Below are 22,236 nucleotides of genomic sequence, written 5' to 3'. Positions count from 1 at the left end.
GGAGCATGGCATGTACTAGGCCAGGATCATTACCCGTGTATGAAAGATCTAACCAGGGACCAAAGCATGTACTTCTAAATAATTTTTCTTGTCTCCCAGTCAACATTTTCTTGACCTGAGGAATCACGGTCAACATATTCTTCATGGTCAATTTACCTTCCACATAGCCCTGTAAAAGTCAGAAGAACATCAGAAGAAAATCACATAGACGCAAGCACCCAAGACAGAGATTGCGTACAAGGCCGCAAGGACGCAAGGTTAACCTTGCGTAACCTATGTGCAAGACGCAAGGACGCAAGGTTAACCTTGCGTAACCTATGATCAAGACGCAAGGACGCAAGGATTACCTTGCGTGCACATGCAAAGGTAACCTTATGCCAAACGCAAGGACGCAAATATCACCTTGCGTACATTGTGAGGCATACGCAAGGACGCAAGGATTGTCTTGCGTCTACATAGCAACAGAGTTACACAACTTAAATCTAGCAAAAATTCCTGGGTATCGTACGCAATCTCAATAATATACAATCAAAAACACAAAATACAAACAAATTTCGTTGACACATTTTATCGAACAGTTGGCGTGCAAAGAGTGCAAAAACTTTGTTTTAGCACATAAATCTAAGAACTATGAAGTAGATCGAATAATATAACATAGATCTAAGAAATCTAACCTGTTCTTGAGACATAGTGAACGATGATGGTGATTCGATGATGTTGGTGGCGTAGAAGCTCGCTTGTACTCGGGAAGATCGAAGATGGAAGGATGAAGAAGATCTAGTAACGATGAAGATGTGAGGAGGATGACGTGAGGATGATGATGAAGATTTTGCGAGTGATTTGCGAGTGTTTGGAGAATGTAAGAAAGCTTGATAACGATCTTGCGAATGACGAGCGAAAGGGCACCAGAGAGGAGTTTGCGTATGTGTGTGGTTGTAAGGGAACAATGAACGCAAACTGATCATTTAACTAGTTCTTTTAGGGAAACACGCAAGGTCGCAACGTCGCAAGGTCGCAAAGACGCAAGGTCGCAAGGACGCAAGGTGTCTTGCGCCTTGCGAGGGCAAATTGTCAAACTTTTTTTTTTAGGGCTGTCAGTCAACAAGCTTAAAAAAAAGGGCATTTTGGTGATAATCCCTTGTATATAATATAATAATTATTATTTAATTTAATATACTTATAACTTACTGATGCCTTTGAAAATAAAAGAAAATACGGAGTAGAACATTAGATATTAGTACTATATAGTCCGTATTTGTTTATGTGAAAAAAAAAAGTGAAAAAAATTAAAGATCTAGTAGAATAATGTTAACAAATCTTCCTTTATTAATGTCTCTTTTTCGCAAGATTGGTTTACGGTTTTATCGAGTACTACAATCCATAAAACAAGGTACGCAAGGTTTTCTTATAGAATAGTCACAAACAAAGTCTGATCTGTTATTATTATATCTAGTACAGTAATTATTGTTATTATTTATATATTTGTTATAAACCATAGTATAAAGAAACAACATCACAATAAGTAACAATTATAACTGATACAAACACACTGGAACAACAAACTTGATAGGCCAAATAAACAATTGATCAACTCACTTCCACTTCTTGTTCTTTCCATGCTTGAATTTGCCATGTTTCCCGAACTTTCCATGCTTATACTTACCATGTTGATGCCCATAGCCACCATAACCATGAGATCCATAGCCATAACCATGGGATCCATGTCCATGAGCCACATGATGAGCCCCATATGCAGCTGCCCCCAGTGCTGCTGCACCACCAGCTAGACCTAGTAACCCTGTTCCTCCATGTCCTCCATGCCCTGTATATAGATTCACACCATTAGTTCAATTCTCATGAGTTCGGACATGAACTTGCACATTTCAATTTGCTAGAGTATTATTTGTACATGCACTTAGTTAGAAGGTAGAAGGTTTTCCCTGTTCAGGCTACCCGGGAGGGCGAGTAATCCGACCTCATACTCTGTGTACGCAGCCCAGCAGGATTACTCTCTGGCTGTTACCAACCCATCCATGGCCACCACTAAATATTTGTCCTTAGACGGGATTCGAACCTGAGACCTCTTGCAAAGAACTCAGGGCCTTAACCACTCTCCGTCCTATTATAATTGTTCATCTCATCACTATTTTTGTATGTCTCAAAAAACTGTTCACTTATTAAAAGATTGACTTGATTTATGCAAATCCCTATTTTACCATCGTGATCAATCTTAATCATTTAATTAATCTTGATTACTTTAAGTCAAGTTAACTTCAAATACAAGGACGAAACTGACAATTCATCTATCTATCATAAGGAAATTTGTTGAGGGACAAACAGAAGTAGTGTATAGTGATATAATTAGCATATGTCGTGAAATCAATTTGAAAGTTTGGTTGAACTAACCCGAGTGATCATGCGCACCTGACGGATATGCTTGGGGCGGGTATCCACCGACGTGTGATTGATGTCCACCGTATTGAGGGTAATTAGCATATCCTTGAGGAGGGTATGGGCCATGTTGTTGTGGGTAGTGTCCACCATAACCATATCCACCAACATGAGAGTAGAGTCCTTTCTCTCCGTCATGTCCCATAGTTCTTCACCCTGCAGAAAACATCCATTTAAGATGATCTAAACGTTGTACCGATATTTGGTAAGTAACTGTAACCATGTGAAAACAATGAAAAAAACAAACTAAACAGAAATGAAATGCAATGAATTGAAACTAACCAAATTGATCGAGTGTATTTGTAGATTTCAAATTTGTATAAGTTGTCTTTTAAGTTTTGATCAATTTGTATGAGATTTATTGATCGGGGAAGATTAGTGTTATATATATAGAAAGGCGGGAATCCATCTTTAATTTTATTCACGCGCTGTTTCATTAGATGCTTAATTACTTTAAAATGTTCAATGGAAGAAAAAACGAATATAGGACTATTAATTAATGATGTATATATGCCAAAACCAACTCAAAAAGAAGAATGCTTATTCACGCACGTACACGTTTTACTTAACATAGAAAAAATGCCTGCATTATGTAGCTAGGAATATGTTCCGTCTACAAGAGATCATATGAAGCAAGGAACCACTTTTTATGCGTAAAACAGTTTAGTTTAATCCGTAAGACAGTTTAACGCAATATACATTATTTCAAAGATAACCTAGTGCTTAGGGTCCTATGATCGATCAATATAAAAAGACACATATTTCAGCAATCACACAAGTGGTTGGCTCAAAGAATAGCGCTTTAAAATAGGCAACTATGACTTCACACTTCTATCCCATGTGAGCGTTGCACACTTTACACGTCTCAAACACGCCATTCTGCTGATAAGAAAAAGCCTTTTTGAATTGCAATAAAGGTTATGATAGTTTTCCATACATTCTTCTGTAAATCTTTAAACCTTCGTATTCTGCATGAATCTCTCTTTCGGTTCTGATTCCCATTGGATTACTCAATAACCATCCTTCATTGTCACACAGATAACTGGAGTCCAAGTTGCTAATGTGGACAATCTTATCTGATTCCGCGTCGAAATACTTTCGCATGTCAATAGCAACTTCAAGCACATCAGACTGTATGAATACCTGCCCGAACCACATTTCATGTGAATTACTTATGAAAATGAATGGCACAAAACATAAATTCGCATGATGCGCTTTGTTAACTTGACAGAAGTATGAAGACTATAAACTAATAAGAATCAGCAAATAGTGGCGTCAGGTTAATTCATCTACAATGGTCAATTTGCAGTAGGTTTTATCTTAAACAGGACAAATGGGTTAAAGGGTTCAACTAAAAAGAAATGGGTTGAGTTGAAAGTCATCTAAAATATACTCAAATAGTCAAATGTGTATAAACCTATGGTGTAATATAGGCATATAGCTAACATTTTAATCGTATTTAGCACGTCACTTATCTAAAAAAAATAAATTTTTTTACATAAGCTGAGAATCTGTTGGTCATCCCAACCTGTCAATACTGTGACCACTAACTAGTAATTTTATTTAACAAGCAGGTGGCCAGCTGCGCTTTGCGGCGGCCACTGCTCCGACACGTACATAAACTTTTTCGTAGTACATAACTGTATATTTACAATAAAATATGTTAACATTAATAAGCGTAACGTAACCCACGAGTCAATAATTCGTTTCAAAATACCAAGCACATATTACAGTTGTAGACAATACAATACGTACAATAGTTTTGGTTTTTTTCCTTTTAATTATATATTAACAAAATATACATATGATACAATGTGGGTAAAGTAGACAAAAAATTGAATAAAGGTTGAGAAAAGAGCTATAAAATGAAAATGTATCGGTGTTTAAAAAAAATTAAAATGAGGTAGGAAAGTGGGAGAACTTAAAAATAAAAAACTTGAAAATTTTCAAGGGCAAAAATCGGAAAAAGAAATCTGGAGGTTACAAAGTGTAAAAATTGGGAAGGGGAGAAAATAAAGATTCTCAGGAAGCTAGAATCGGATAAAAATTTGTAGATGGTAAAGAGTGTAAATATTAGAAATTTAAAAAAAAAAATGGTGGGGAGTAAATAGTAAAAACCCGAGACTACACGGGCCAATCTGAACCTGCCACGTAAAGGCTCGGGTGCCCCATAATTAATATATAGTATAATTTTGTTTCAGATAAGGAGCTTACGAATATACGAATGAAGACCCTTATATAAAGAGTTGGAGACTATATACACATATGCACAAGCATCATACGGAGTATAGCGTATAAAATTAAGTAAAATAACAGAAATCGAGAATAAATTAAAGACTTTTAAAGGGTTTGGACCTATTTACCTGTCCTCCGGGCATTAGATTGTCTACAATCGCATCCACTAGAGGCTTCTGTACGATCCTTCTTTTGTGGTGCCTCTTCTTAAAATGAGGATCTGGACACTACATAAAATTCCAATTATAATGAATTACAGTATACTGCATTCACATTTAAAATGAATTACATTAATGAACTCACCAGTATTGAAACCAACATCAAAGGACCGGGATATGTGGATATGAGTTCCTTGAAGGATATTGATGCATTTGCAAACAAAAAGTGACTGCAACAATAGTTTCCAAGTGTAGATGGCGTAATTTATGATATCAAACAAGTTATACAATTTAGTTAACAAGAACTTACATATTACTAAGAGCCAGTTCCTTCGCCCATGTTTCAGCACGAGTGACCAACTACAACATTCAAGAGTGTCAACCATTATAAGAAGTTAGAGGAAGAAAAAGGCAAAACAAAATCAAGTATCGTAAAAGGTTACCATACTTTTTTCCTTATTTCGAGACCCATATAGTTCTTAGAGTTAGGATTTCTCTTAGCGAGCCACATGAGAAATCTACCACTACCTGAATGAATTATATTGCTCGAAATATTTAAAATTTGGTATAATAAAACATATATCCAAACATTTCCATATAAAGATTAAACTGACTTTTGAATAAGATGTTCCATATAACAAAATCTTAGGAAGGAGTAAGCATATCACACTTTTTTTAAAAAGAAAACTCACACACCCAACACAATTTTTTACACGAATATATACATAATGTCCATATCAGGACTTGAACCCATGACCTCAAGGTCACAAGGGCACCTGGATACTGCCAGGCCAACGGCCCTTTGGTAGCATATCACACTTTGTACACACACAACATCTGGCAGCAAACGTTATTACTCACGAAAGAAATGAATTTGTTTCACAAATAGAGCCATATCACAAATGTCATATTGATAACATTTTATCAAGCTACATATGGAAAGTAAGATATGTTTATTACCACTCCCTATGTCCACCACTAGAGGCAACTTTGGGTCTTCAAAAACATCGTTCCAATCTGGCACTTCAACTGGAACCTATTAGAATTTGAAATTCGTCATTAAACATGAGATTGCGTTCACAGCACCATAATAAGCGTACACAAAAAAATTCTTTCTAAGCTTAATTATCACTCACTAAATATCAAAGCAGGAGAAACACGTACCGATAAAGTAGAACTAAGAGGATTAACATGTTGCCTCACCCGCATAGCACCTAACTCCTAATAATCCACATAAACAAGAAAAACTAATAATTCTGAATTAATCATCAATTTTCAATTAAACATGTGATAATAAAAATTTTAATCATGTATATTTTAACAGCATTATCGTCAAAAGTTATCTGCAAATATATATACGAGTTTTCAAATAGTGAAGCATAGCATAGCATATTAATAATATCCCCCAACTATATAACTACAATAAGTCCTCAAATGCAATCTTTATATGGATTTTGCAACAAATTTATATCATATCAAATCAACATTTGTATGTAACAGTCTAACAGAGTAAACCCTAACTCACGAATAGTTGCTAATATCTACTAAAATCAAATTAACACCATGTACAATTAACATCAAAAAAATATTATAAGTTTCGTAAAAAAAGTAAACCCTAACTTAGTGATACGTAATAAAAATAATTTACCTCGCACACAATATGCGGAATGCTAAGATCAGCATACTCTAATGCGACGAGTTGAGGGCTTCTGATTTGTGGTTGTCGTTGTTGTTGTTGTTGTTGTTGTTGTTGCTGTTGTAGAGAAACAGATGCGGATGATGAACAGTGACATATATGGTGACCGTAACCATGAATATGTAAAGGAGAAGAATTAAGGGATGGTATTGAGCATTTAACGGCGGTTGATGTGATGAGTGTTGATAGAAGTGGGGTTTTCAGTATTGTGTTAGCCATTGCCGGATTGCTAGACTCGATGGATTTTACTATTTCAAGGGTCCTGTCTTTTTTTCTGTTTTTTTTTATAAATAACGAAAACTACACATAACAATTCCTTATTTGAAAATGAGATGCATTTGCATTCTTAAATTTGATTGAAAACCAAATTTCTAACTCTTTAATAACATGTGATTAACGGTTAAGATTAAAACGAAAAAATCAAAGAAGCGTAATCTAGTAATCACGTGCAAGTCTATCACATGTGATCATTTAATCTTGACAGTTAATCACATGTGATTCAATGACTGAGATTTGTCCCTTAATTTTCAAGCAAATTTAAGTATGTAAATGAATATTACTCTTTGAAAATTAGATTGGATAAAACAAAGATACAAAATGGAACCATGCGAGGCTCGAAGATAGTAAATAAGACCCTACAAAAAAAACGACATACGCTAATTAATTCCGAGCCTTGCCAAAAACCTAAACAAGCATCTAAAGGAACGAAGCTTGCAAACGACCTAGAAATAAAATCACAACAAACATACAAACACTCAAGGGTTTTGTCTTTTTTTTTTTGGCAAAAATAACAATAACATTGAAGCGAAGCCTTTTCATCCGAAGATGAAAAGACAAACAGAAATATAAAGTCGAACGAAACGCAACAAGGCTCGAAAGCAGTAAACATATCCTAACAAGCTAACTTAACCCGAACCTTGAGCAAAAAACTTATACAATCCAATAAGACCAACACAAACACAAACCAAGCTTAAAGCGACAACGATACAAAAAAGTCCAAAAACCGACTACAAGTTACCGTCTACTCGCATTACCTTTTCGATTTTTAGCAAATGGTTTGACCACCACACCGTCCACCTTCAAACGATTGAAAATATTATCTTTCCGAATCTTTTTCTCATAGGGTGATACACATGTAGCTCCACTTTCAATTCTACAACCCGGTACGGAAAGTGGAATTCTAAAACCTCTTCGGTAAAGCTCAAGGGTTCTGTCTTGCTATCACTATCAAAATAAAATTAAGTACTTTGTTCCAAATTAATTGTATATTTTTTTCTTTCGAAAATTAACTTAAACTAAATGAAATATATTAATTCAAACATGCATTTGATTGCCATGATCGTATGATTAATTTGACAACGTACTAAACCCTATTAGAAACCAAATACAATACACAATCACAACACAGATACCGAGCCAACCATTTAACCAATGAACCTATCAATACTAACCTATTGAATATCAACGAATAGAATTACAACAATTGAATTTCCCATAACACCGAACTCTACCCTAACCGACTAACAATCATCAACCAAATCCCAAAACAACTTATGATCAGTTGACACTTAAGACGATCATTGCCAACGTAAAATGCAACCAAACCAAGTAAAGGAATCGCTCAAACTACCCGTAAACACCAAGAATTCCAATTAAGGTTTTTGGAGTAATTACCTAAACAAAGTTTGTGTCTGGTCAGAACACATTTAAAATGTGAAGCAGATGAAAGTAACAAATGACTGTCAAAAGAAAGAAAAAAAACTTGAGACCCCAAGAGACTACCAACGAGTATAACAGCAAAACAACAATCGAGGCTTGTACATGAAGTAGTGACAAGGTAGAAGTGTTGAAGGTGTGAAGAATTTGATCAAAGGAACAAGTCAAAGAGAGCTTGACTTGGTGAACAAGTCGTAGGGAGCTTGACTTGTTGAACAAGTCGTAGGGAGCTTGTTGCCTTAATTAAATCTTCTAGTAGGAATGGAGTATTGTGCAAGTAATAGATATTTATGGAATGTCTTTTGCTTGAAGGTCAAGTGTAACTTGGTGGACAAGTTTATCTCTTCCTATAAATTGTAACCCCTAGCCTCATTGTAATGTGTGCACAATATTATAAGAAAATCTCTGGTTTGCGCCCGTGGAGTAAACCCTTCTCCTCGATTTTGAGTTGGGATATAACCACGTTAAAATCACGTGTCGTTTATTTATCGTTATGCTTTAATTATTCGTTTGTCGTTCGTGGGTTAGTGATTCGCATAAATCACTTGTCTTGTTAGGGCCTACCGAATTCCTAACAAGTGGTATCAGAGCTCAAGGTTCGAGTATGGGAACGATGGCGAATTGAAAGCATGGTGAACGAACGGCGGGTATATGATGTGATGCAACATGTATCATGATCATGGGATCAGTCAACGGGGTCGATGATCGGGTCGATGGGTCTTGTTACTGAGAGATTTTCGGGAAGATCCAGGTATAGGATCTAAGGTATCATTCCTTGCGATCCCGTTCGAGGGAATGATGAACTTTCAAAATTCGGATTCTACTGCACAGCTGGAGGAGAAAAATCGTAACACGTTCGTTAGCCGTTGGATCGATTTGAAATTTTTATCAAGAAGCTAGATACATAGTTCTAGTGACCGTAAAAATTTGAGGATGATCGGACTGTTAGATTTCAAGATATGATTTTTCAAATGCTTTTGTTCAAAGTTTTGTTACGGAGCTATTAGAGAAGAAAAATCACTACGGGTTCATTAACCGTCAGATAGCCTTGAAAATTTTACTGTAAGTAAACGACGTATAGATCTAGTCATGATCAAAATTTGACAGTGATCGGACCGTTAGATCTGGAATTATGTATTTTCGAAATTGCAGTCGTTTGGGTTTGGAGCTGCAGTGAGAGAAAATTCAGAGAGGGTTCGTCTACCGTTGGATCGACTTGAAACTTGAATTGTAGGTGCTAGAAGTACTGATCTAAGTGTGGTAAAATATTGGTGATGATCAGACCGTTGAATCTTGAGATATGATTTTTTAAGTTGCGGCAGTTTTATGAGAGAGTTTTGGTTTTGATGTTGCGAGTGGCGAGACGATTTGTTTAGCAAATCTTCGGGCGATAAAGGCTGTGATTTTTCAGAGATGTATCTTTGTTACGGGAGCCAAAATATATTCCGGATGTGATGGACGGCGCTGAGGGCGCACCTCTCAACGTGCGTGCGTTCCCTTGGTAACGTTGAGTTGATCCTGAAGTCTTGTATCAAAATCTCACTGGTCCGCACACAGACAGTTTAGTTCCGTTTGGCGGCAGTAAAGGTTGGGTCCGAACTATCATTGGAAGGGAGGCCGATATAGATTTGGGTTTGAGGGGAGGTTTGTTATGGTGCAAACCAAAGTCATACATCGGATATGGGGTAGAAACAAATGTGTGCTTAATGGTTTCTCTCAGGTTTGGGCGGGTAAGGTAGCAAACAGTGGGACATTCGTTTGGAAATCGACAGTGGGAGTTATCGTTAAGCCTGAAAAACGGGTCAGGTTGGGTCGGTTTGGGTAACGGGTCAAAATGGTTTTGGGTTAAAATGGGTCATAGGTCAAACGGGTCAATTTTTAAACGGGTCAAAATGGGCCAGGTTGGGTCGGTTTGGGTAACGGGTCGAAACGGGTCACAGGTCAATTAGGTCAAATGGGTCAAACGGGTTACATCGCTTTTTTTTTTTACATCTATTACATTATTTTAATTATTATTATTCATTAAATATACATAAGAAACATTAATATAAATAATAAATGATATAAACATGAATGCTTTATAAATTTTTGACGGATGAAACTTTTTATGCTCGACCCATTTGACCCATTCACAAAACCCATTAGATCTATTTCTATTTATTGATCTTTGAGTATTGATACCCATTAGACCTGTTCATTCATGTTTTGTATAAGAGTCAATAGGTTGGAGAGAAACCCATTTAGATCTTTTTTAAGTTTTGATTTACATTGTTAGGTCTAATTTTTCTCAAGACCCAATTGACCCAAAAACTTGACCCATTTAACCCGAATTTGAGTGTTTGGTCTCAATTGCCAGGTATAGTTATCGTGGAAGTTTGGATACTCGCGGGTTGTGGTCTGGATGTGTGGATAGCGCAACGTGACATTTGCAGCATGTCAACGGTTGGCTTAACCCCTTAGTTGGCACACGCGGTTGTGCACCCTCAGTGGATCAGTTGATCTTGGAGCCTTGTACAGTAAGTATACTTGATGTGGTCCCATTCAAGTTGTGTTTCGAGGTTGCGGAAGGTACTAAAGAAGGTTGGATCTTGACTATCATTGGAGGGATGCCGAGTTGAACTTGGGTTTAAGGGGAGGTTTGTTATGGTGCAAACCAAAGTCCAACATCAGATTATTGAACGGGTCGACTAATGTATTTAGTCGAATATTCTATAGTATATGGAATATGTGGGCAGGGTTAGAGCTTCTCTCACTAAAAAAATTGTTTTGAAGTTGTCGGAAAGGACGTGTTCGACTGTGGCTTGGGTTTGGTTAATGGTTTGTTCAACAAAGCGAGCGGTTTTCTTCGGGGTGACCAGTTAGGAATCTTTAGGTGATGGTAGAAGTGGATAATCTTGAAAGTCCTGGAACTTGAGCTTTCTACAGGGTGTTGGGAATTCGATGGGAGTTTAGTAACCGATGGAAGTACTGAGCTAGTGGGAGTTTGATGACTAATGGGAGTTATGGAGATGTTTATGCAACGTGAGTCTCTGGTACTCACAAGATTAGTGTGTATGACACTAGGGTACTTGAATGTTGCAATATACCCTCAAATGGCAAAAAGATTTGCAACTGACCGGTGGAACGAACCAGATTCTTCTCAGATAGCCGCAGTTTTATTTCTTACTCGTACAGTGGGAGCTGCTTGGGATGAGAAGATGGGGTTTGTGAAATTCATAGCTATGAGGAGGTCAGTGTACCAGCGAGAAAGTGGAAGTTGAAAAGTTAGTAGATTTCGAGGTTGTGACTGCGTTCTCACTGGAGCCTTGATGAAGAGTCTACGAGTGCGTCTGCTGGATTTTCTGATTGCTGGAAAGGAAAAGCATAGATAGACGGTGAAATCCTATACGAGGATGATCATTGACATGTGTGTTCGGAATTAGACATGTCTAGAGTGATCCATGAGGTGGTGTAGTCTCATGAAGAATCCTATAATTGAAGAGTAGCATACTTCAATTGATCTTCTTGTGTAAGAAGATGGTGGTGCAAGAAACCGAGATGGACCTTATTAGTAACTGGAGATCGGGTTTAAGCTTAGTGGTTTTGGTGTCGAAAGACTTCCTTCCCTCTAGTGTGGAAGAGCGGCGTGACCTGGATGTTTGATTCCGGCGGTATCAAAAGTCGTAGCTGAGAGGAGATCGGGAGTTGCTATGGGTGTTTGAACAACATTGACAGTTGAGGCGGTTATTGGTTTCTAGTTCTGACAAGTAGTGTTGAAGACCTTGTATCGAAAGTCTACTCATTCGACGTATGTGATGAGTGTGCGTGTCCCAAATGGAGTTTGGCGGTATAATGGTGGTTTTACGTTCTTGGTTGGAATGGAGATTGATGTTCGGGGTTTGTCCAAAATCTTCAAGTGGGAGATTGTTGAGTAGTGAAGAGTTTGCTCAAAGTCTTCAAATGGGAGATTGTTGAAGGTGTAAAGAATTTGATCAAAGGAACAAGTCAAAGAGAGCTTGACTTGGTGAACAAGTCGTATGGAGCTTGACTTGGTGAACAAGTCGTAGGGAGCTTGACTTGGTGAACAAGTCGTAGGGAGCTTGTTGCCTTAATTAAATCTTCTAGTAGCAATGGAGTATTGAGCAAGTAATAGATATTTATGGAATGTCTTTTGCTTAAAGGTCAAGTGTAACTTGGTGGACAAGTTTAACTCTTCCTATAAATTGTAACCCCTAGCCTCATTGTAATGTGTGCACAATATTATAAGAAAATATCTGGTTTGCGCCCGTGGAGTAAACCCTTCTCCTCGATTTGGAGTTGGGATATTACCACGTTAAAATCCCGTGTCGTTTATTTATCGTTATGCTTTAATTATTCGTTTGTCGTTCGGTGGGTTAGTGATTTTCATAAATCACTTGTCTTGTTAGAGCCTACCGAATTCCTAAAAAGAAGAACAACAACACAAGGTGAAACATATTGGAACAGAAAACAAAGACAAATCGAAGCAGAAATAGTGACTGAGAGTGCGAAGACAGTGACAAAACTTGTAAGGAAACCTTGAAAAAAACCATCCATCGGACTCTAGCACCAATCACCAACCACCGAAAGACCAAACACTGATTAAATCTAATCAGTGACTTGTTATGAAACGAGTTGCAGATTGATAATCCCTTATTGATCTTGAATCGCGAAACACTTTCCAAATTAAGTATTGCGATCCTTTCCTGCCCTGGGTTGCACGAAATCTTAATTGGGATAAGACAAGAACTCAACATGATTATAGGAAAGAAGAGATCAAATTATAGTATTAGTGAGAATGTTATTTTTTCTGTGTATGTTTTTATGAAAAGCAGAAATCCCAAAACCGAATTGATATTCTGTTGTAGACAGTTAACACGAAGGGACACTGTAGTGACCCGAACTTTTTCATGTTTATATATATTAAATGAAATTGTTATTTACATGATTAAGTATTTCCAACATGTTAAGCAATCAAACTTGTTAAGACTTGATTAATTGAAATAGGTTTCATATAGACAATTGACCACCCAAGTTGACCGGCGATTCACGAACGTTAAAACTTGTAAAAATTATATGATGTTATATATATATATATATATATATATATATATATATATATATATATATATATATATATATATATATATATATATATATATATATATATATAGTTAACATGATATTATGATAAGAAAGTATCTCACTAGTTTTTTTTTAACAATGAGTTATATACAAAAATGAGTTTATTGAATTAAGAAACTCGAAACGATATATATAACGATTATCGTTATAACAACGTCTTACTAAATACATATGAATCATATTAAGATATTGTTACACTATGTTTAAATATATTAAATGATAATTAAACATATCATTAAGTGTATTAACAATGAACTACATATGTAAAAACAAGACTACTAACTTAAGGGTTTCGAAACGAGACATATAGGTAACGATTATCGTTGTAACGACATTTATATGATATATATATATATATATATATATATATATATATATATATATATATATATATATATATATATATATATATATATATATCATATTAAGATATATTAATACATCATATTATCATGTTAATATAATAATTTAACATCTCATTAAATATAATAAACAATGGGTTAACAACATTAAACAAGATCGTTAACTTAAAGGTTTCAAAACAACACTTACATGTAACGACTAACGATGACTTAACGACTCAGTTAAAATGTATATACATGTAGTGTTTTAATATGTATTTATACACTTTTGAAAGACTTCAAGACACTTATCAAAGTACTTCTACTTAACAAAAATGCTTACAATTACATCCTCATTCATTTTCATCAACAATTCTACTCGTATGCACTCGTATCTGTACTCGTACAATACACAGCTTCTAAATGTATTTACTATTGATATATACACTCTAATGATCAGCTCTTAGCAGTCCATGTGAGTCACCTAACTATGTGGGAACCATCCTTTAACATCTAGCATGAAATATCTCACAAAATTACAAACTAATGGAGCCTATATGGAGACTACTAATTCAAGTGGAGTATGGTACTCACAAACACATTCACTTCGCAATTTTCTTGAATCAAATTAATTTCTCTCAAGTGTTCTTACTTTATTCTAAGTGTTCTTCATCATCTTCATCAAAATCTAGCTCAATCTAGTTCATAAATCCATACATAAACCAAGTTACAAAACAATTACTCAAGAACACACCAACAACACTTCCAAGTTTGCTAGCTCACTTTCAATCTTGCAAATCCACTTTGAGTGATCATCCAACCTCAAGAAATCTTTCTTATTTACAGTAAGGTATCTTTCTAATACAAGGTAATACTCATATTCAAACTTTGATTCAATTTCTATAACTTTAACAATCTTATTTCGAGTGGAAATCTTACTTGAACTTGTTTTCGTGTCATGATTCTACTTCAAGAACTTTCAAGCCATCCAAGGATCCTTTAAAGCTAGATCTATTTTTCTCATTTCCAATAGGTTTATCCACAAAATTTGAGGTAGTAATGATGTTCATAACATCATTCGATTCATATATATAAAACTACCTTATTCGAAGGTTTAAACTTGTAATCACTAGAACATATTTTAGTTAATTCTAAAATTGTTCGCAAACAAAAGTTAATCCTTTTAACTTGACTTTTAAAATCAACTAAACACATGTTCTATATCTATATGATATGCTAACTTAATGATTTAAAACCTGAAAACACGAAAAACACCGTAAAACCGGATATACGCCGTCGTAGTAACACCGCGGGCTGTTTTGGGTTAGTTAATTAAAAACTATGATAAACTTTGATTTAAAAGTTGTTCTTCTGGGAAAATGAATTTTCTTATGAACATGAAACTATATCCAAAAATCATGGTTAAACTCAAAGTGGAAGTATGTTTTCCAAAATGGTCATCTAGACATCGTTCTTTCGACTGAAATGACTACCTTTATAAAAATGACTTGTAACCTGCATTTCTGACTATAAACTTATAATTTTTATGTTTAGATTCATAAACTTAAGTTCAATATGAAACCATAGCAAATTGAATCACTAAAAACGGATTTAAAACGAAGAAGTTATTGGTAAAACAAGATTGGATAATTTTCTTGTTGTAGCTACGTGAAAATTGGTAACAAATCTATATTAATCATATCCTGGCTAACTCATATTGTATTATACATGTATTCTAATATATTTTTTAATCTTGGGATACCATAGACACGAATACAATGTTTTGACATGTAACGACCCGACTTTTTCGACTTGCTTTTACGCCTTGTATTTTTGCGAAACTGCGTATTTGTGCGTACTGTGTTACTTTATTACTCCGGAACCTTGGCACACGTGTTTTATATTCATATTTACCCTAAAACTTGCCTTGGTGTATGTGAAATGCTTAACTTGTCCATTGAATGCTTTATAACCGTTAGTGTTACTTGCCGTTACGAATAAACCGCGGACTGCGCGCACGTTTGACTTTTGTCAGAACCGGAACTTTTGGACAGTGAAATATTAATTATTATTTTATAATAATAATTACCTGGGCTTTTGGATGCTTAATTTTATTTATTTAATTGCTAAAGCCCAATAGTTAGTCTTGTTGGACTTTCTACCTTGTTGGGCTCAAGCCCACCCTACTCTAGCTAGCGACCCAATTAATTAGCCCAAGTATTATTACTAGTGACCCATAATAATAATAAATAATAAATAAATTAATTAGTGAGTCATACTAGCATAATGGATAAGGATTATCTATTTGTCACATGGGATTCTAGCATTAGTACATGCTTTAGACAACCACTAACCAAAAAACAAATTTTTGTCTCCCCCTCCCCTCCCTCAAAATCACGGACAAGAGGCCTTTGGTCTTGGCCACCTCATCAATCCATGTGAACCTCATTTGCTTATAAATACTAGCCCTTTGCCTCTCATTCCAACACTTGATCATTTTAGTTTTTCACACACTTGTTCTTTCTTTCTTTCCTTACTTGTAAGTTTTCTTTTTTCTTCCTCTTTTCTTCATCATTTTCGTGACCTTCATCATCATTCTTATGGAGATCAAGTTCCTTGTAGCTTTGATCTTGCTTATATCTTGTTGATTCAAGCATGAATCCTTCAAGAACATTGAAGATTCAAGCTTTCTAGCTTTGAATCTTCACCAACTTTGTAGATTCATCTTTTTTTTACTTTAATCTTGTTATTTTATGATAAAGATTCAAACTTTTATTTGTAATCTTCATGCATCTTCAAGATCCAAGCTTTATGCTTCAAGATCTTCAAGAACAAACAAGATGCAAGCTTTCTAGCTTGAATCTTCATATCTTTTTGTTAGATCTAAGTTCTTTTTTCTTTGATCTTGTTATCTTGTTAAAAAGATTCAAACTTGCGTTTGTTATCTTCATATATCTTAAAGATCCAAGCTTTATGCTTCAAGATCTTCAAGAATATCAAAGGTTCAAGCTTTCTAGCTTTGCAACCTTGTAACTTGTGTGAATAGGATCCAAGCTCTCTAGCTTAGGGTTTCATCACCACATTTGACTTGGATTGTGATTATACTTGTTGAATTGATGTAAAGTTTGTAGCTTTAGTTGTTATTGTGAATTGAAATTGTGTTAAGACTAAGGATATGATGTAACCTTGGTTCATCATCCATCTAAGACTCATAAATGAGTTGTGTTCTTACTTGGTCTTAACATATTGTGTATTGATGGTGAATCTTGGTCAAAAGTGATGCTAAACCATCAACGAGTTGTACACTTGAAGCTACAAGCATCAAGGATGAGAACCGTGATGAGCATCAAGCACCAAGAACCCCACCGGAGCACTTGTCCACTGATTTTTGCATCTTATCAGACGACCTGGGCTACTGGAAAGTTGATTTTCAGTTAGTTCGGTTCGAGTAGATGATTTTCCATTTAGTCCTCGTCTTAATCCGAGTTACGGTTTAGGATTTATGACCTTCCGAAAGTCAATACTCCTTTGTAACGTTGTGCTAAAAATTCGGACCTACTCGCACTTAGACCGTCACCACGGTCAAACTAAGACGAGTTTGAGTCTAGAAATTGGTCAGCAACTAGAGGACTCATATACGGAGCTTTTGCCACTAATTATGCGTCTTTTCGATTTACGTAGAGGTCGTAGCAGCTGACCGAAGTCAGCCTATTGTTTTGATCTCTATTCTTGACGAACTTACTTAGCTTTTATGATGATGAACGATGATGATGATGACACTTAAACTTATTTTATGCACTATTAGAATTTATAAGGACAACCTACTGACCTAGTAACATTTGATTTAGGTTGACGACCTTTCGGACCGACTTACTACTTGCGTACTTTCATTACCGACTTTACCGCTTTTATCACTGTGAGTTATAGCATCCCTTATTACCACTTTTACTATTTTTGGGACTGAGAATACATGCACTTTTTACGTTTTACATACTAGGCACGAGTACTTAAACTTTATATGTGTGTGGGTTATATAACGGCATAAACATTCCCTTTAGCACGGTAACGTTTAGTCATTGGTCTTTGAACCGGTGAACGCGAATCTTAGATATGGATCCATAGGGTTTGACATCCCCACTCGGGCTAGTCGCACTAGCATTTAATGGGTGTTTAATACTTCGTGAACATACGCACTCGCCAAGTGTACTTTCAGGGGGTTATAAATGTTAAGTCTAGTTACCGGGTACCCACGGTTATGCATATACTTTCATACTGTTTTTGATACGCTGTTGCAGCACTGAAATCTCGTGGCCTATCTTACGTTACTATTACAACTTAAACTATAGCTCACCAACATTCGTGTTGACTTTTTAAGCGTGTATTTCTCAGGTGCCTAGAGGTTTATTGCTTCAGCTGTTAGACTTGATGTCATGCTGTTAGAATTGCTGTCTTGCTGTTAAGGACCTGCTGTATTAGTTATCCGCTGCATTACTAGAGATGTCTCATTCATGGAACTTTTCTGTTGCATTCGTAGTTTATGTTAATTTCAAACAATGGTTTTGTAATGACCTTAGGGTCAAATAATTATGTCTATGCTCCTATTCATAGGATGCACGCTATCTTTTGTAAAAATGTTATCTTTTTATGAATGCAAACTGGTTTTCAAACAGCATGTAGTATTCAACCGTGTAAAGATCCTGTTGTTGACGAATCTGTAGTGACCCGAACTTTTCCATGTTTATATATATATTAAATGAAATTGTTATTTACATGATTAAGTGTTTCCAACATGTTAAGCAATCAAACTTGTTAAGATTTGATTAATTGAAATACGTTTCATATAGACAATTGACCACCCAAGTTGACCGGTGATTCACGAACGTTAAAACTTGTAAAAACTATACGATGACATATATATGGTTATATATATAGTTAACATGATTTTATTATAAGTATGTATCTCATTAGGTATTTTAACAATGAGTTATATACATAAAAATGAGACTATTAATTTAAGAAACTCGAAAACGATATATATAACGATTATCGTTATAGCAACGTCTTACTAGGTACATATGAATCATATTAAGATATTGATACACTTGGTTAATTATGTTAAATGATAAGTAAATATATTATTAAGTGTATTAACAATGAAATACATATGTAAAAATAAGACTACTAACTTAATGATTTCGAAACGAGACATATATGTAACGATTATCGTTGTAACGACATTTAACTGTATATATATCATACTAGGATATATTATATACCATAATATAATGATAATATAACAATTTAACATCTCATTTGTTATAATAAACAATGGGTTAACAACATTCAACAAGATCGTTAACCTAAAGGTTTCAAAACAACATTTACATGTAACGACTAACGATGACTTAACGACTCAGTTAAAATGTATATACATGTAGTGTTTTAATATGTATTCATACACTTTTGAAAGACTTCAAGACACTTATCAAAATACTTCTACTTAACAAAAATGCTTACAATTACATCCTCGTTCAGTTTCATCCACAATTCTACTCGTATGCACCCGTATTCGTACTCGTACAATACACAGCTTTTAGATGTATGTACTATTGGTATATACACTCCAATGATCAGCTCTTAGCAGCCCATGTGAGTCACCTAACACATGTGGGAACCATCATTTGGCAACTAGCATGAAATATCTCATAAAATTACAAAAATATGAGTAATCATTCATGACTTATTTACATGAAAACAAAATTACATATCCTTTATATCTAATCCATACACCAACGACCAAAAATACCTACAAACACTTTCATTCTTCAATTTTCTTCATCTAATTGATCTCTTTCAAGTTCTATCTTCAAGTTCTAAGTGTTCTTCATAAATTCCAAAAGTTCTAGTTTCATAAAATCAAGAATACTTCCAAGATTGCAAGTTTACTTCCAAGTTTTCTAAATCCATTCCAAGTAATCATACAAGATCAAGAAACCTTTGTTAATTACAGTAGGTTATCTTTCTAATACAAGGTAATAATCATATTCAAACTTTAATTCAATTTCTATAACTATAACAATCTTATTTCGAGTGGAAATCTTACTTGAAATTGTTTTCGTGTCATGATTCTGCTTCAAGAACTTTCAAGCCATCCAAGGATCCTTTGAAGCTAGATCTATTTTTCTCATTTCCAGTAGGTTTATCCAAGGAACTTGAGGTAGTAATGATGTTCATAACATCATTCGATTCATACATATAAAGCTATCTTATTCGAAGGTTTAAACTTGTAATCACTAGAACATAGTTTAGTTAATTCTAAACTTGTTCGCAAATAAAAGTTAATCCTTCTAACTTGACTTTTAAAATCAACTAAACACATGTTCTATATCTATATGATATGCTAACTTAATGATTTAAAACCTGGAAACACGAAAAACACCGTAAAATCGGATTTACGCCGTCGTAGTAACACCGCGGGCTGTTTTGGGTTAGTTAATTAAAAACTATGATAAACTTTGATTTAAAAGTTGTTATTCTGGGAAAATGATTTTTATTATGAACATGAAACTATATCCAAAAATTATGGTTAAACTCAAAGTGGAAGTATGTTTTCTAAAATGGTCATCTAGACGTCGTTCTTTCGACTGAAATGACTACCTTTACAAAAATGACTTGTAACTTATTTTCCGACTATAAACCTATACTTTTTCTATTTATATTCATAAAATAGAGTTCAATATGAAACCATAGCAATTTGATTAACTCAAAACGGATTTAAAATGAAGAAGTTATGGGTAAAACAAGATTGGATAATTTTTCTCATTTTAGCTACGTGAAAATTGGTAACAAATCTATTCCAACCATAATTTAATAAACTTGTATTGTATATTATGTAATCTTGAGATACCATAGACACGTATACAATGTTTCGACCTATCATGTCGACACATCTATATATATTTCGGAACAACCATAGACACTTTATATGTGAATGTTGGAGTTAGCTATACAGGGTTGAGGTTGATTCCAAAATATATATAGTTTGAGTTGTGATCAATACTGAGATACGTATACACTGGGTCGTGGATTGATTTAAGATAATATTTATTGATTTATTTCTGTACATCTAACTGTGGACAACTAGTTGTAGGTTACTAACGAGGACAGCTGACTTAATAAACTTAAAACATCAAAATATATTAAAAGTGTTGTAAATATATTTTGAACATACTTTGATATATATGTATATATTGTTATAGGTTCGTGAATCAACCAGTGGCCAAGTCTTACTTCCCAACGAAGTAAAAATCTGTGAAAGTGAGTTATAGTCCCACTTTTAAAATCTAATATTTTTGGGATGAGAATACATGCAGGTTTTATAAATGATTTACAAAATAGACACAAGTACGTGAAACTACATTCTATGGTTGAATTATCGAAATCGAATATGCCCCTTTTTATTAAGTATGGTAATCTAAGAATTAGGGAACAGACACCCTAATTGAATCGAATCCTAAAGATAGATCTATCGGGCCCAACAAGCCCCATCCAAAGTACCGGATGCTTTAGTACTTCAAAATTTATATCATGTCCGAAGGAGGATCCCGGAATGATGGGGATATTCTTATATATGCATCTTGTTAATGTCGGTTACCAGGTATTCACCATATGAATGATTTTTATCTCTATGTATGGGATGTGTATTGAAATATGAAATCTTGTGGTCTATTGTTACGATTTGATATATATAGGTTAAATCTATAACTCACCAACATTTTTGTTGACGTTTAAAGCATGTTTATTCTCAGGTGAATACTAAGAGCTTCCGCTGTTGCATACTAAAATAAGGACAAGATTTGGAATCCATGTTTGTATGATATTGTGTAAAAACTGCATTCAAGAAACTGATTTCGATGTAACATATTTATATTGTAAACCATTATGTAATGGTCGTGTGTAAACAGAATATTTTAGATTATCATTATTTGATAATCTACGTAAAGCTTTTTAAACCTTTATTTATGAAATAAAGGTTATGGTTTGTTTTAAAAATGAATGCAGTCTTTGAAAAATGTCTCATATAGAGGTCAAAACCTCGCAACGAAATCAATTAATATGGAACGTTTTTAATCAATAAGAACGGGACATTTCAGAATCGTACACGATGGTTTTGTACGGGGCGTCACAGTTGGTATCAGAGCATTGGTTGTAGGGAATTAGGTTGCATTAGTGAGTCTAGACTGACCCGAGTAGGATTCACTAATAGGACTAATCTATAACTTGCTAGTTTACTTATTTCTACGAGACTTACTGCATGCTACTGCTTACTTTTACTGCTATGTGATCTTACTGCATACTATTGCTTATCTTCACTGCCATGCGAACTTGTTGTATGCTTACTTCCGCTATTACATGATTACTATCCGCTTTCACATGTTATTTCTGTTTAGCACTATTGTTATTGCCATGCTAGGTTGCTATAGTGCCTAATACAAGC

At 34.9% G+C, this 22,236-nt stretch overlaps 2 protein-coding genes across 3 annotated transcripts; both read right to left on the bottom strand.

Moving 5' to 3' along the window:
- Window positions 1-1,442: 1,442 nt before the first annotated feature.
- Window positions 1,443-2,800, bottom strand: LOC139851332 (uncharacterized). Of its 2 annotated transcripts, none has more exons than XM_071840348.1 (3): window positions 2,734-2,800; window positions 2,407-2,607; window positions 1,443-1,822 (listed from the first exon to the last, which is right to left on the bottom strand). In XM_071840348.1, the coding sequence occupies exons 2-3, from the start codon at window positions 2,594-2,596 to the stop codon at window positions 1,593-1,595; spliced, it is 420 nt and encodes a 139-aa protein (XP_071696449.1). In that variant the 5' UTR covers window positions 2,597-2,607; window positions 2,734-2,800; the 3' UTR covers window positions 1,443-1,592. The 2 variants fall into 2 exon arrangements, with proteins under 2 accessions (XP_071696449.1, XP_071696450.1); XM_071840349.1 differs by having other exon boundaries at window positions 2,425-2,607.
- A 337-nt stretch (window positions 2,801-3,137) lies between these two features.
- Window positions 3,138-6,759, bottom strand: LOC139855790 (uncharacterized). The gene is made up of 8 exons (XM_071845035.1): window positions 6,493-6,759; window positions 6,009-6,065; window positions 5,805-5,880; window positions 5,293-5,372; window positions 5,155-5,204; window positions 4,990-5,074; window positions 4,815-4,913; window positions 3,138-3,594 (listed from the first exon to the last, which is right to left on the bottom strand). Exons 1-8 carry the CDS (start codon window positions 6,757-6,759, stop codon window positions 3,370-3,372), a joined length of 939 nt encoding a protein of 312 aa, XP_071701136.1. The 3' UTR covers window positions 3,138-3,369.
- Between the last annotated feature and the right edge of the window lie 15,477 nt (window positions 6,760-22,236).

The sequence above is a fragment of the Rutidosis leptorrhynchoides genome, chromosome 6, assembly GCF_046630445.1.
Source record: "Rutidosis leptorrhynchoides isolate AG116_Rl617_1_P2 chromosome 6, CSIRO_AGI_Rlap_v1, whole genome shotgun sequence".
NCBI classification, from domain to species: Eukaryota; Viridiplantae; Streptophyta; class Magnoliopsida; order Asterales; family Asteraceae; genus Rutidosis; species Rutidosis leptorrhynchoides.
This window is presented reverse-complemented; position numbering and strand designations above follow the sequence as displayed.